The following is a 15,569-nucleotide window of genomic DNA, read 5'->3' as shown; positions in this document are numbered from 1 at the left end:
TAGCTGTATGAACAACCTGGGCAAGGGTTTGGAGGTGTCACTGAGCAGTGTCCTGGAGCATAGATCAGGGTGTACAGTTGAGCCAGACTGCGCCAGGGCTTAGGAGCCTACCCAGGAGTTTGGACTTTCTTCTCTAAGTAGTAGGAGGCCACCGAAGGTTTTTGAGGAGTGGAGTCATGTCACTAAACCTGTGCCTTAGGAAGTTTACTAGGGCAAAAGTGAAAAGAATGAACTGGAGCAGGTTGAGGCTGAAGTGTGAGAGACCAGTTAAGAGACTGCTGCAGCGGCTGTAGTGTTGACTGGTTTAGGCAGGAATCACTGGCTGAAGCTAAATCCCTGGGTGAAAGGTTTTAGGGGAACAGGATATTCATGATCTCAAAGTATCACCCTTCAGATTACCTGTTGAATACAGTGGGAAAAGGCACACTTAGGATGGGAAATCTGGCAGGCACCACACCCCCATAACCAAGTGGTCTCATCCTCAGAGTGGGGCAGACTGGCATCAGACACCCCGATGTCACATGAGGTGGACACTACATCACTTCCCTTCCAAACCATCCTGCTAAAAATGCACTGCCTGCACCTAACCCAAACAAAACACCAGACACTCCAAATTGAAAGGCATTCTGCAAAATAACTGAGTGCTTTATGAAAAACAAAAAGGTCTGGGGAATTGTTCTTTTTTTTTGAGACAGAGCCTCAAGCTGTTGCCCTGGGTAGAGTGCCATGCCATCACAGCTCATAGCAACTTCCAACTCCTGGGTTCAAGCGAGTCTCCTGCCTCCGCCTCCCAAGTAGCTGGGACTACAGGTGCCTGCCACAATGCCCAGCTATTTTTGTCATTGTTGTTTGGTGGGCCCAGGCTGGATTTGAACTCGCCAGCTCAAAGTGGCAGGTTCAAAGTGGCTGGTGCCTTAGCCACTTGAGCCAGAGGTGCTGAGCCTTTTTTTTTTTTTTTTTTAAAGAGACAGAGTCTCACTTTATTGCCCGCGGTAGAATGCTGTGGCGTCACAGCCCACAGCAACCACCAACTCCTGGTCTTAGGCGATTCTCTTGCCTCAGCCTCCTGAGTAGCTGGGACTACAGGTGCCTGCCACAATGCCCAGCTATTTTTGTTGTTGTTATTGTTGCAGTTTGGCCAGGGCCAGGTTCAAACCCGCCACCTTTGGTATATGGGGCCAGCGCCCTACTCACTGAACCACAGGCGCCGCCCGGGGGACTGTTCTTGATGTAAAGTGGCTACAGAGACAAGGAAGTGGAATGCCGTGTGTCACCCTAGTGGGATCCTAGACAGAAGCTAGAGCTATGACCAGCATTACTGGGACAACTGGGGCAATTTGTATGGACTGTATGTTGGATGACAGCATCATATCAGTGACACTGTGGTTAGGAAGGAGAATGACTTTGTTCTTAGGAGATGCCTATGGAAGGGTTGGGGGAAGTGTTAGGATGGCTTCAACTGCCTCACACATGGGTCAACAAGATAGATAGTGAGAGGTAAGTAGATGGGAGGGGAGAGATGTGAAGGATGGATGGATGGATGGATGGACGGATGGAACAAATGAGACAAGAGACAAACTTAACAACTGGTGACTGGGAAGAGAGCTATGTGGGTGATGGTCATACTGTTCCTGCCACACTTCGCTCGTCCATTGCAGTCACCCAGGTGGGAGAGGAAGAAACCTGGATTAGGGCCACCAGCATTGTGTAAGGAGGGGACAGAGAAGGACAGAGATTTAGGAAGTGGACTTCATGGGATCTAAAACAGGAGGATACATGGTCTCAGCTCCTGGCCTGGGTGTCTGCATGGAGGGCTGTGCCCTTTGCTGAGGGCAGAGGGCTGGGGATGGTATGTGCCAGTTCTGGGCATGGCGGATTTGAGTGCCCTGAGGAGGAGGTTTTGAGGTTGTGGATGCTCTGCAAAGGGTCAGGGCAGGGGATGGCAGGGTTTTGAGATGTGGCGTCTTCAGCACGGAAGAGATGCTCTGCGGTTAGCTTACTGCAGGTTGATCGTGGCTGAACAGATGAGATAGTAGTGAGACAGCAGCATCTAAAGCAATGCCCCACTTTTCTGGATATTCTGGGCATTGCGCTAAGCAAGTGTGTTGCGCAGGCTCGCTCTGGGCTCCCCTGACCCCTCTCTTCTTCCTCACTGGCCACTCCATCTTGGTCATCTTTGCTGACACCTCCTCTTCTGTCCCACTTTTAAATATCAGATGTCCCAGAGCCCAGTCCTGGGCCCCTTGTGTTCTCTTCCTATACACCCGACTGCTTGGCCCGTGGTACTCCTGAGTCCCCGCCTCTGGCCTTGATTTCTTTCCTGAACACCAGTTCCTCTCTACAGCCCTGCTCTGCATGGAGTGTATGACAGCACCTCCAGCTCAGCACAGCACTCCTGTGTCACTCATCAAGTAGGCTCTGTCCAGTGCTGAAGAAACAGCAGTGAACAACACAGGCAAGGCCCCACCCTATGGAGCTGACAACCCAGTGGCAGAAAGGAGGACAAAAGCATATGAAGAAAAAGATCAGAGGCAGGGCATGGTGGCTCACTCCTGTAATCCCAGCATTCTGGGAGGCAGAGGTGGATAGATTACTTGAGCTCAGGTGTTAGAGAATAGCCTAAGCCATAGTGAGACCCTGTCTCTACTAAAAATAGAAACACTGAGGCAAGAGGATCACTTGAGCCCAAGAGCTTGAGGCTGCTATGAGCAGTGATGCCATGGCGCTCTAGTCAGGGTGACATAATGAAACTGACTCAAGAACAAACAAAAACAAAATCAGAGCGTGGTAACTGCTATTTGGAGAACTGGAACGAGGAGCTGTGAGAGTGAGTGACTGGGTAGACAGGCAGGGCCTTTTGGGGAGGTTGAGATGTGAATGGGCAGGAGTTGGCAGGTCAGAGGCGTTAAAGTGTGAACAGAGCTGGGGGGTTTGAGGAGTGGAAGGAAGGTCGGGGGCTGAAAGCAGGTGGAGCATGGGAGAGGTGTGGAGAGGAGGCTGGTGCAGGGGCGACCAGCAACTTGATCCTCCACCAAACCGGTTTCGATGTCACTGTCTGGCTGGCTGGAAGCTTAGGCCCCAAATATTAAGTTATCCCAGTTCCTGTTTCTTTACTCTTTATATCCAAGTCATTGGCATTCCCATTAGCACTTCCCCAGAATACACCCCACATGTGTCCCTTTCTTGCCATCTCTAAGACAACTCCAGGCCAGACCAATGCGGCCCCTTCAAGCCTTTCTCCCTCTATCTTTTCAAAACATGAATCAGATCTGGTCATCCTGCTCCCACCTCCTGCCTGTGTCAGGCCCGGGGAGGAGGGTCGTGGGAAGAGGTAATAACACAAGGGAACCAAATGCCTCCCTGGAGTGCAAATGGTCTGAAAGAGGGGGATTTTGTACTTGCTCTTGGGCAGCAGGTAAAGGAGCCTCCTATGTGACCCAGTTGATCAGAGGATGTCACCATGACCCACCTGGTGGCAGGTTTCTGAATTGCAGTCAGGAGACCACCCAGGAGGAATTAGCCAGCTCTCTGGTGCTTGGGACTCCTTGACTCCTCTCTCTGGGCACCTCTCTGTTTGCACAGCACAGTCCATGGGGCAGGCTGTGCAGGGCTCGGGTGGCTGAGGGACAGGATATAGAATGCCCACAGACATCTAGAGGGCCAGCTGTGTGCCCACTAAGGGGCAGCAGGAATGAAGTCAGATCCTAGGTGGACCAGGTTCAAAGGAGGCTTGAGATAGTGGGAAACAGGCGGTTCTGGGGTCAGGGGTCGCTGGGAGTGGTGGCAAACACCATCTCAGCCAGCACTCATACCTAGAAGGCGGGGATGGTCCAGGATAAGGCAGGACACAGAGCTGGGGGATACAGCACAGCGTACACCAAGCACCTACAGCAGCCAGGCACTGTCCATGCCCCACAGAAGGGATAGAAAAGAAGGCAGGGACCCCACCTGAAGGAACTTGCTGGGGAGAGAGCAGTTAAACAAATAACTAGATAGACAGGGGTGAAGGAGAGACCCCAAGGCCAAGAGGAGCCAGCCAAGTGAGGAGGGAAGAGCTGGTCAGACAGAGGCAGTGGCAGGAGCACAGGCCCTGGAGAGGGGTCGTGTCTGTGGATTCTGAGAAACTGGAAGGAGGGAGAGTGAGTGGGGGAGGGGCTATGGGGGCTGCTGAGGCCAGGCAGGGTGGGGGCACAGCAGACCTGGCAGAGCCTTGCAACCCTGGGAAATCCTGGGTTTAGTTCACGTGCACTTGGGAGCCCATGAAGCTTTTTTGGCTTTTAAAAAGCTTTTTGTTTTGAAATAATCTCAGATTTATAGAAGAATTACAAAGATCATATAGTTTCCATTGTACCCCCCCACTCGGGTTCCCCTAATGCTAGCATCATATATAACCACAATGTGATGATGAAACACAAAACACTAATATCAGTACAATACTACTCACTAAGCTACAGACTTTACTGGGATTCATCAGTGTTTCCACTAACACCCTTTCTCTTCCAATCCAGCATCCCACATTGCATACAGCCACCCTGTCTCCTCTGTGCTCTTCAATCTGTGACAGGTTTCCTGTCTCTCCTTGTCTTCCCCTGACAAAGGTGATGTAATCACATTTGCCTTTGGAAAAGATCTCCCTGGATGGAATGATGACATTGGGCCAGAGCATACACGTGTGGGCGACTACTGCAACCATCCGGCAGAAAAATGACGGTGGCTTGGAATAGGGAGGGGCATGGAGATACAAGGGGCAGGAGGATACAGATTGTATTTTAGCATGGCCACAGGTGGCAACAACATAAATTCTGAGTGTGCCACATGCTCAAATCTGTGCCAGTGCTGGAGACTTAGACTTCAGAGCCAACAGCTCAGAGGCTAGAGGGGGCAGAGGCTGCAAAAGGGGGAAAAGAGAGGACCGGGAGCATGTAGGGCTCCTTCAAGGTGAGGCCTCAGTACCCTTTACTTCTCTCCTGAACCACCAGCCCAGGGACATGTGTGTAGCTCGTAGCCCATACCTGCTCCATACAGGGGGATTGAGAGGGATGGAGGGTGACAATGAGGTCATAATGACCCCATTATGGGTCAGGAATTGTGAAGGGGGTCACTGTTCATGACAGTTACAGTTGCCCCCTAGCCCAGCACTCCTGAAACTGTTAAGCTGCAAACAAGTCACCCAGAGGGAGTTGGGGTGGGACCTAAGATTCTGCATTTCTACCAAACTCCCAGCTGCCAGTTTATGAAAGGTTTTTTTTTTGCAGTTTTTGGCCGGGGCTGGGTTTGAACCCACCACCTCCGGCATATGGGAGCAGCGCCCTACACCTTTGAGCCATAGGCACCACTCCCAGTTTATGAAAGGTTGTCCATCCCCTCGCACATCCCCCCCTCATGGCAGCCCTGGGAGGAGCCTCTGTAGCAGAAGCATTTGGGTACAAGGAACAGGAACATTCTGGATTTATCACATGTGAAAAAATGCTCACTAGCAGAAATCTCGGGAATTTCTCAGAATCTGACCACAGGAAATGGAACTGAGAAGGGAAAGTTGTTAGGTAGCCACTGCCAGTCCATCTCTCCCTTTCTGGGGTTACACGGGCTATTGTCTTGTCTGTGGACCCCAGACTGTGTGGTTTTCCAGCTTGGGAACCCACTTCCCACTAACCGAGTCAGTCTGTGTCTCAATTTCAAAATTCCTGACTTCAGCTCAAGATAGGCATCTAAGCCCTTGACTAATCAGCCTTAGTCAGAGAGGTAGAGTCACTTGGTATGGATAGTGGGACCTCTAAGAAGAGGGGGTGGGGTTTGCCCTAATCATTGGACCTAGGCACAAAGAAAGGTAGTGTGTGAGAGCATCATAGACTCTCCCTTTACCTTGGACCTCCCTCTTCTCTCTCCAGACACCGGCAGTGGGAGCCGGAGTGCAGGACAGCACTGGGCAAAGCTCCGTGGAGAAAGTGGGTACTTCTCTTGGGAGCAGCAGAGGGCAGCACTGACACAGGCTTCCTCCATGGCACCACAGAGTGGGCCTCGAGATGCCACCTCCCAGGCTTCCTCTGCCCAGAGGGACATAGCCCAGCCTACTTCAGCACAACGCAGTACCCCCCAAGCCTCCTCTCCTTCCCGAATTACCCAGAGGGACAACCCCAGGACATCATCCACCCAACAGGACACCCCCAGGTCTACTCAATACGTTCACAGGGCTTCCTCTCCTTCAAGAATCACCCAATGGGATAACCCCCAAACCTTGTCCACCCGACAAAATCCTCAACTTTCCTCTCCCTCTAAAACCACACAGCAAGACAACCCCAGAACCTCTTCTACCCAACAGGACAACCCCCAAACTTTTTCTACCTCTATTCCCCAACGGGAAAACCCCAGAGCATCCTGTGCCCAATGGGACAATCCTAGAGTCTCCTCTCCCAACAGAACCACCGAATGGGACAACTCCAGAATTTCTTGTGTCCAATGGGACAATCCCAGAGTCTCCTCTCCCAACAGAACTACCCAAAGGGACAACTCCAGAACTTCTTGTGCCCAATGGGACAATCCCAGATCCTCTTCCCCCAACAGAACCACCCAACGGGACAACTCCAGAACATCTTGTGCCCAACAGGACAAGTCCAGATCCTCATCTCCCAACAGAATCACCCAAAGGGACAACTCCAGAACTTCTTGTGCCCAACGAGACAATCCTAGATCCTCTTCTCCCAACAGAACCACCCAAAGGCACAACTCCAGAACGTCTTGTACCCAACAGGACAATCCCAGAGTCTCCTCTCCCAACAGAACCACCCAAAGGGACAACTCCAGAACTTCTTGTGCCCAACGGGACAATCCCAGATCCTCTTCCCCCAACAGAACCACCCAACGGGACAACTCCAGAACATCTTGTGCCCAACAGGACAAGTCCAGATCCTCATCTCCCAACAGAACCACCCAACGGGACAACTCCAGAACATCTTATGCCCAACAGGACAAGTCCAGATCCTCATCTCCCAATAGAACCACCCAAAGGGACAACTCCAGAACTTCTTGTGCCCAACAGGACAATCCCAGATCCTTTTCTCTCAACAGAACCACACAACGGGACAACTCCAGAACATCTTGTGCCCAACAGGACAAGTCCAGATCCTCATCTCCCAACAGAACCACCCAACAGGACAACTCCAGAACATCTTATGCCCAACAGGACAAGTCCAGATCCTCATCTCCCAACAGAATCACCCAAAGGGACAACTCCAGAACTTGTGCCCAACGAGACAATCCTAGATCCTCTTCCCCCAACAGAACCACCCAACGGGACAACTCCAGAACATCTTGTGCCCAACAGGACAAGTCCAGATCCTCATCTCCCAACAGAACCACCCAAAGGGACAACTCCAGAACTTGTGCACAACGAGACAATCCTAGATCCTCTTCCCCCAACAGAACCACCCAAAGGGACAACTCCAGAACATCTTGTGCCCAACAGGACAAGTCCAGATCCTCATCTCCCAACAGAATCACCCAAAGGGACAACTCCAGAACTTCTTGTGCCCAACGAGACAATCCTAGATCCTCTTCTCCCAACAGAACCACCCAAAGGCACAACTCCAGAACATCTTGTACCCAACAGGACAATCCCAGAGTCTCCTCTCCCAACAGAACCACCCAAAGGGACAACTCTAGAACTTCTTGTGCCCAACGGGACAATCCCAGATCCTCTTCCCCCAACAGAACCACCCAACAGGACAACTCCAGAATTTTTTGTGCCCAACGGGACAATCCCAGATCCTCTTCTCCCAACAGAACCATCCAACAGGAAAACCCCAGAACATCTTATGCCCAACTGGACAATCCCAGATCCTCCTCCCTTAGCAGAACTGCTCAACGGCAGAACTCCAGAACTTCTTGTACCCAACAGAACACCCCCAGATCCTCTTCTACCCAACAAGACAACCCTAAACCCTCTTATACCAAATGGGATAACCTTAGAACTGCTTATACTCAACGGGACAACCCACATTCCTCTTCCTTTCAACAGGACAACCCTAGAACCTCCTCCCCTCAATGCTGCACCCAAAAAGACAATCCCAGACCATCATCTCCCCACCGCTCTGCTCAACGGAACAATGCCAGGCATTCCTCTCCGCATCGTACCAACAAAGACATCCCCTGGGCCTCCTTTCCCCTCCGGCCAACTCAGAGTGAGGGAACCCGAATCTCTTCCCCATCTCGCTCTAAGCAAAGTGAGGTTCCTTGGGCATCCATTGCCCTCCGGCCAACCCATGGTGACAGGTCTCAGACCTCATCTCCCACTAGACCAGCCCTGCATGACCCACCCCGGTCCTCTGGCCCAACCCGGCAAAACTCACTGTCCCCAGCCACCTTTTCCTCCCACAATCCAGGCCAGCAGAGTGTCTCCCCAACTTCCTTGCCTCTGCACCCCACTCCCCGGGCTGCTCCCCAGACCTCTCCTGAGCCCTCCCAGCTTTCATGTGCTGTGTGCATTGGGCACCGGGATGCCCCTCGAGCCTCTTCGCCTCCTCGTTATTTGCAGCATGACCCCTTCCCCTTCTTCCCAGACCCCCATATACCTGAGAGTGAATCGCCCCACCACGATCCCCCCTATATACCACCTGCTGTGTGCATTGGGCACCGAGATGCCCCCAGGGCATCCTCGCCGCCCCGCCACACCCAGTTTGACCCTTTCCCCTTTCTTCCAGACACATCAGATGCCTCTGAGAACCAGTCCCCCCAGCATGAACCTCCCCAGTTCCCTCCACCTGTTTGCATTGGGTACCGAGATGCACCTCGGGCCTCCTCACCACCGCGCCAGGCCCCAGAGCCCTCTCTCTTGTTCCAGGACCTCCCCAGGGCCAGCACTGAGAGTCTGGTCCCTTCCGTGGACTCTCTGCACGAGCCCCCCCACATTCCCACCCCTGTGTGTATTGGACACCGGGATGCACCCTCCTTCTCGTCCCCACCACGACAGCCTCCTGAGCCCTCCCTCTTCTTCCAGGACCCCCCTGGGACTAGCATGGAGAGCCTGGCCCCCTCCACGGATTCTCTGCATGGCTCCCCAGTGCTGATCCCCCAAGTGTGCATTGGGCACCGGGACGCACCTCGAGCCTCCTCCCTGCCCCGCCACCCACCCAGTGACCTAGGGCTCCTGGCACCCTCACCTCCACCAGGCAGCTTGGGGGGCTCCCGGGGCTCAGCGCCTCCTGGAGACACCAGGCACAACTTGGAGAGGGAGGAGTACACCATGCTGGCTGACCTGCCACCACCCAGGAGGCTGGCCCAGAGGGAGCCAGGGCCCCAGGCTCAGTGCAGCAATGGAGGCCGCACCCGCAGCCCTGGCCGCGCAGAGGTGGAGCGCCTCTTCGGGCAAGAGCGCAGGTGAGCCCAGGGCAGGGTTAGCCAGGTGGGCTGGGGAGGAGGCTTGGCTCCAGGGTTAGCTTGCCAGAAGAAAGTGTTCAAATCCTCCTGCCCTTCCACTGTGCAAAGTTGGGCAAGTCACTACACTTTTGCATATTAGGAGTTTTTTTGAGGATTAAGCGATTCTATGCATAATTTAGTGGATAAGAGCCAAGACCAGAGTCAGGCAGGCAGAATTCAAATCCTAAGTAAAAGCTATTTCCCGACCTGTGTGACCTGGCAAAGTGATTTAACGTACTTGAGCCTCAGCTTCCTCATTTATACAATGGGGGAGAACTGTAGCACATTTATTTAAATGAGGTCAAACTCTCAAATTCTTTGCTTCAGACCCATAGGTTTATTTTGTTTTTCTTTCTTCCTTGCATGAGGGAGAAGAATATGCCCACAATTCTTTTCTGTGTTAGCAAAGAACTATGTGGTCCCCATGTAGTTCAGAAACAGAGACTCAATTTAAAACACATGGCTAAGGGCTGGGCAAGATGGCTCACACCTATAATCTTAGCACTCTGTGAGGCTAAGGCAGGTGGATTGCTTGAGTTCAAAACCAGCCTGAGCAAGAGACCCTGTTTCTAAAAAACACCCTGGCATTGTGGCCAATGCCTGTAGTCCCAGCTACTCGGGAGGCTGAGGCCAGAGAATCACTTGAGCCCAGGAGTTGGAGGTTGCTGTGAGCTATAATGCCATGGCACTGTACCCAGGGCGACAAAGTGAAACTGTCTCAAAATAAAAAAATAAATGAAAATTAAAATAAAATACATGGCTAGAGCCACATTTAAAAAAATTTTTTTGAGACAGTCTTAAGCTGTCGGCCTCAGTAGAGTGCCATGGCGTCACAGCTCACAGCAACCTCAAATTCTTGGGCTTAAGCAAACCTCTTGCCTCAGCCTCCTGAGTAGCTGGGACTATAACGCCCAGCTATTTGCCAGCTCTGGTGTATGTAGTTGGTGCCCTAGCCACTGAGCTACAGGTGCCGAGCCTAGAGCCACATATTTTAAATAAGAGAACTCACAGAACTACAAGTTTTTTAGAGGGTAAACATTACTTTCCTGGGACACAGTGACAACACCTGACGTGTGAATGTCCAGGTGTCTTGTCAGTCTCCTTACTTAGCAATGCATATCACTGGAAGGGGAAATATTTCCACTTGATCCATTTAATATCCAGGTGACAATCATGGAGTTCCAGCATTAGTGTAATTCTTTCTTTGGCCTTTTTTTTTTTTTTTAGTGCAATTTTAAGTTCATAGCAAAGTTGAGTAGAAAACAGTTCCAAGCTGTTTTCTCCCACCGTCACATAAGAGTGGTGCATTTGTTATAATCCAGGAACCTACGTTGACAAAATCACCCCAAAGCCAAAGTCCATAGTTGACATTAGGGTTCATTCTTGGTATTGTATGTGCTGTGGGTTTGAACAAATGCATGATGACGAGTACCACCATTGTATATCATATGGAGTAGTGTCACTGCCCTAAAAGTTCTCCATAGCTTTTTTTTTGAGACAGAGTTTCACTTTGTCCCCCTTGGTAGAGTGCCATGGTGTCACAGCTCATGGCAGCCTCAAACTCTTGGCCTCAAGTGATTCTGTTGTTTCAGCCTCCCGAGTAGCTGGGACTACAGGAGCCCAGCTATTATTTTAGAGACAAGCATCGTGCACTTGCTCAGGCTGGTCTCGAACCTGTGAGCTCAGGCAATCCACCTGCCTCAGCCTCTCAGAGTGCTAGGATTACAGGCGTGAGCCAGCTTGCCTGGCCTAAGTTCTCCGTAACTTCAGCCTTTTTATGGTTACCATTTTCAGCCTGATGTCAGTTTGCATATCTTTGTCTAATCTGATAACTCCGCAGGGACACTAAGGTTTTTAAACCAAAGTTAATTTTTTTCTTTTTATTCCCCTCCAGAATATATATATACATATATATATATATATATATATATATTTTTTTTTTTTTGGCCAGGGCTGAGTTTGAACCTGCCTCCTCCGGCATATGGGGTTGGCGCCCTACTCCTTTGAGCCACAGGAGCCACCCCAGAATAACTTTTAGAGAGAAAAAGTTTATAATAGAAATCAGGGATACATTTACACTTTTATTAACCAAATTTAATTGTTTACATCTGTATATTTTGTTCTACTGTCTTTGAAGTAGATTATTACTCTTTAATCAAGGTTTTATAACCACTAATTAAGTTTTTTCCTCTTCCATGGCACGTATCCAAGTAGAAAACCATTTGTCCTCTAAAAATTTAATTTTTAAAACTATTTCTTTTTGTAGAGACAGAGTCTCACTTTATGGCCCTCTGTAGAGTGCCGTGGCCTCACACAGCTCACAGCAACCTCCAACTCCTGGGCTTAAGCGATTCTCTTGCCTCAGCCTCCCGAGCAGCTGGGACTACAAGCGCCTGCCATAACGCCTGGCTATTTTTTTTTTTTGGTTGCAGTTTGACCGAGGCTGGGTTTGAACCCTCCACCCTCGGTATATGGGGCCGGCACCTTACCGACTGAGCCACAGGCACCGCCCTAATTTTTAAAACTATTAAAACACCTATGGTGGCGCCTGTGGCTCAAGGAGTAGGATGCCGGTCCCATATGCCGGAGGTGGCGGGTTCAAACCCAGCCCCGGCCAAAAACCACAAAAAAGAAAAAAAGAAAACACCTATGTTAGGGACAGACTGGAATTTACTGTCCTTATTGGGGAATTGTGGGTGGCTTTTCTCCCATTTATTCATCTGACATGTATTTATTGAGCATCTACTCTGTCCAAGCATTGTTCTGAACCGGAAAATTTTTCTTTTTGTTTGGCAGTTTTTGGCCGGGGCTGGGTTTGAACCTGCCACCTCCGGTATATGGGGCCGGTGCCCCGGAAAATTTTTCTTAAAGGGCTATCGTGTCAAAGCATTAGGAGTTTTAGCTTGATATCTTAACTTTTTTTTCCCCTTAGATGCCTTTGGAATCTCTTTTTATTTTTTTATTTTCTTTTTGTAGAGACAGAGTCTCACCTTATGGCCCTCGGTAGAGTCCGTGGCCTCACACGGCTCACAGCAACCTCCAACTCCTGGGCTTAAGCGAATCTCTTGCCTCAGCCTCCCGAGTAGCTGGGACTACAGGTGCCCACCACAACGCCCGGCTATTTTTTGGTTGCAGTTTGGCCGGGTTTGAACCCACCACCCTCGGTATATGGGGCCGGCGCCTTACCGACTGAGCCACAGGCGCCCCCCTGGAATCTCTTATCTTAAAGCCATATAGACCTTCTGTGGTCTCTTGAATCCAAACCAGAACCTTCTTTGGATTTGCTAGACTTGACAGCCTTGGTCTTTTAATTCTCTCTGGAGGTTGAAGAACCCAGATAAGCTTCCAAAGGAAATGTGTTTCCTTTGTCATCTTTAATGCAGCCATACCAACTCTCAGGAACAGCTGGGCCCGAGGAGACTCTGTTGTTCTGGCATCAGAGAAGTGGGGTCTCCATTGGGGTCTCAAGATTTTCTTGAGTCCCTCATTCCTATCTCTCAATTCTGCATGGGGGAAAAAAAGGAAGGAGAATTCTCAGAAGGAATGCTCATCGAGGAAGCTGGAGCTTGTATGGAAAATACATCCATTTGAAGGAAAACGCCCATGTGCCTTGACTCTCTGCACTGGGTATTATCTACCATTCTTCTCCCATCTTCCCCAGTAGGGAGAAACAACCCACACAGTCACGTCTGCAGCTTCTGCTTCATGAGGCTCCTATACCCCAGTTTTAGAGGAAACTCATTCTAAGCCCTCAGCTCTCACAGAGCAAGGAAACTCACTCATCTAAGATTAAAAACTGAACCTGCCAGGAGTGGTGGCTCATGCCTGTAATCCCAGCACGTGGGAGGCTGAGACAAGTGGATTGCCTGAGCTCATGGGTTTAAGACCAGCCTGAGTAAGAGCCAGACCCTGTCTATCAAAAAAAAAAAAAGCCAGATGTTGCGGCAGGTGCCTGTAGTCCCAGCCACTCAGGAGGCTGAGGCAAGAGAATTGCTTAAGCCCAAGAATTTGAGGTTGCTGTGAGCTGTGATGCCACAGCACTTTACCAAGGGTGACAAAGTGAGACTTTGTCTCAAAATAAATAAATAAATAAATAAAATAAAAAATGAACCTGAGGCTGGGTGCAGTAGCTCACTCCTGTAATCCTAGTACTGTGGGAGGCCAAGGCAGGCAGATCCCTGAGGTCAGGAGTTCAAGACCAGCCTGAGCAAAAATGAGACCCTGTCTCTACTAAAAATAGAATAAGTAAATTAAAATAAAAATTGAACCTGCCGAGGGAGCCCTCAAGCTTAGAAACACTTAACTCCAGGGAACTTTGGTTCCTCCCTGAATTAGTTGCTAAGGATTGCTAAAGGGTCAAATTACCGTACTTTATGAATCTGATTCTGATGACATTGGCAAAGCCATAAGACAACACAAACCCCAACCCCATACTTCAATACTCTCCAAAGCCTCTGCATCGTTCCAGCACAGTTCCTTGGCTGCAGGATGACTGCGGGAAGCAGGTCTCACCTGTGGACGCCTGTGCAGAGCTTCCTCCTACCTTGATTTTTGCCGGCTCTGCGCTCTCCACGGGATCCAGGGTTGTCTTTTTCAGGCTTCTCCTCCTGGTTTGGTTCAGCCACTAGGGACAAGGGCTCCATTTACCAACTGAGATGAAGTCAGACTCACAAACTCCATTGAAATAAATATACACGGAGCAGTTGAGTCTTTTCTTGTGATCCCCTTACATAGGGGAGGGGAGAGATGTGCCCACCTTCGGAGATGTCATGTTCAATATTAATAACTGCGGCTCCCAATTGTTAGCAATGACCTAGGACCAGACTCTTTACACAGGTTAGAGATTCTCTTTGTCAGATGTGGCAACACCTGTAGTCCAGATGTCTTAGAAATGACGTTTGCCTGGACAGTTTATATTGGCCTTTGTGGAGTTGTTAGGGAGGAGAGAATGTTTCTGTCTTCTGGTCTCACTGAGAGGTCTTTTGCCAACAGCTACGATTGCCTTGAGTTTCAAAGCCTAAGTGCTGGAATTCTATTCTAAGGCAAAAAAATCCAAAATGTACCATATGGACAGAAAGAATGGACTACAAGAACACATAACATTCTGCCTCTCCCGTCCCCACCACATGGGTTGTGTGAGATGGGATGAGATCGTGTGTACAGTGCTTGGCGCCTGGAACATAGGAAGTGCTCAATAAATGTTTACCATAATAATTCTGTGCACACTGTGCCTGGTACACAGTAGGCGCTCAATAAATTATAATTCCCACTAGGACCAGTCTAACCTTTATCTGGGGGTGGCTGATGGGCTACTTGGGGTGGTGATGATGGGGAGTACTGAGTGAGATGGTGGCAGCCATGGCAGCCAAGGCACGGCCCCCCCACCCCTTTACTCACCACTTTTCTCATATCAACTTCACAACAGCCTTAGGAGGCAGAACATCCCCATTTTTCAGAAGGGGAAATTGGACCGGGTACGGTGGCTCAGGCCTATAATCCTAGCACTCTGGGAGGCTGAGGTGGGTGGATTGCCTGAGCTCACAGGTTCAACACCAGCCTGAGCAAGACCCCATCTCTAAAAAATATCCAGGTGTTGTGGCAGGCGCCTGTAGTCCCAGCTACTTGGGAGGCAGAGGCAAGAGAATCGCTTGAGTCCAAGAGTTTGAGGTTGCTGTGACCTATGATGCACTCTACTGAGGGTTATGAAATAAGACTCTGTCTCCAAAAAAAAAAAAAGGAAGGGGAAACTGAGGCCAGCTTTCACTTAGGGCCCTTCAATGGGCTTGCAGTGAGTCCCTGGATCTCCTACATCTCCTGGTGGTGGTGGGAGTGGAGATGTTGGGGTGCTGGGAGTGAGACAATCCCAAAGGCCCTCAGGGAAGCTGCATTTGCTCATAGGAAGTCCGAGGCACCAGGGACCTTCCAGGCCCGGGAAGAGGGACGGTTGCAGCAGCCCAGTCAAGGTCAGAGCCAAGTTCTCCGAAGACAGTCCAGCCCTGCCCCCAGCAGGCAGGTGAGCAGTGCCACAGGGCCCCAACACCCCAAGGGGTGGCCACTGCTCCCCTCCCCCTAGGGGTCAGGCAAGGGTCCTGGGCAGGGACCCTATGAATATGTCAGAGCCCCAGTCATGGGCGTCCAGCTCTCCTCCTCTCTCCTCT

The 15,569-nt window shown here is 50.5% G+C and overlaps 1 protein-coding gene across 1 annotated transcript in view; it reads left to right on the top strand.

Moving 5' to 3' along the window:
• The window catches only part of TRIOBP (TRIO and F-actin binding protein), a 65,239-nt gene that overhangs the window by 13,472 nt on the left and 36,198 nt on the right, over positions 1–15,569 (top strand). Inside the window, exons 7-8 of the mRNA XM_053584012.1 lie at positions 5,889–9,372; positions 15,310–15,424. Coding sequence (XP_053439987.1) covers positions 5,889–9,372; positions 15,310–15,424 — 3,599 coding nt within the window. The remainder of the gene's footprint in view (positions 1–5,888; positions 9,373–15,309; positions 15,425–15,569) is intronic.

The sequence above is a fragment of the Nycticebus coucang genome, chromosome 3 (genome assembly GCF_027406575.1).
Source record: "Nycticebus coucang isolate mNycCou1 chromosome 3, mNycCou1.pri, whole genome shotgun sequence".
Taxonomy (NCBI): Eukaryota; Metazoa; Chordata; class Mammalia; order Primates; family Lorisidae; genus Nycticebus; species Nycticebus coucang.
Note: the sequence above shows the minus strand (reverse complement) of the source record. Positions and strands in the feature narration are given on the sequence as shown.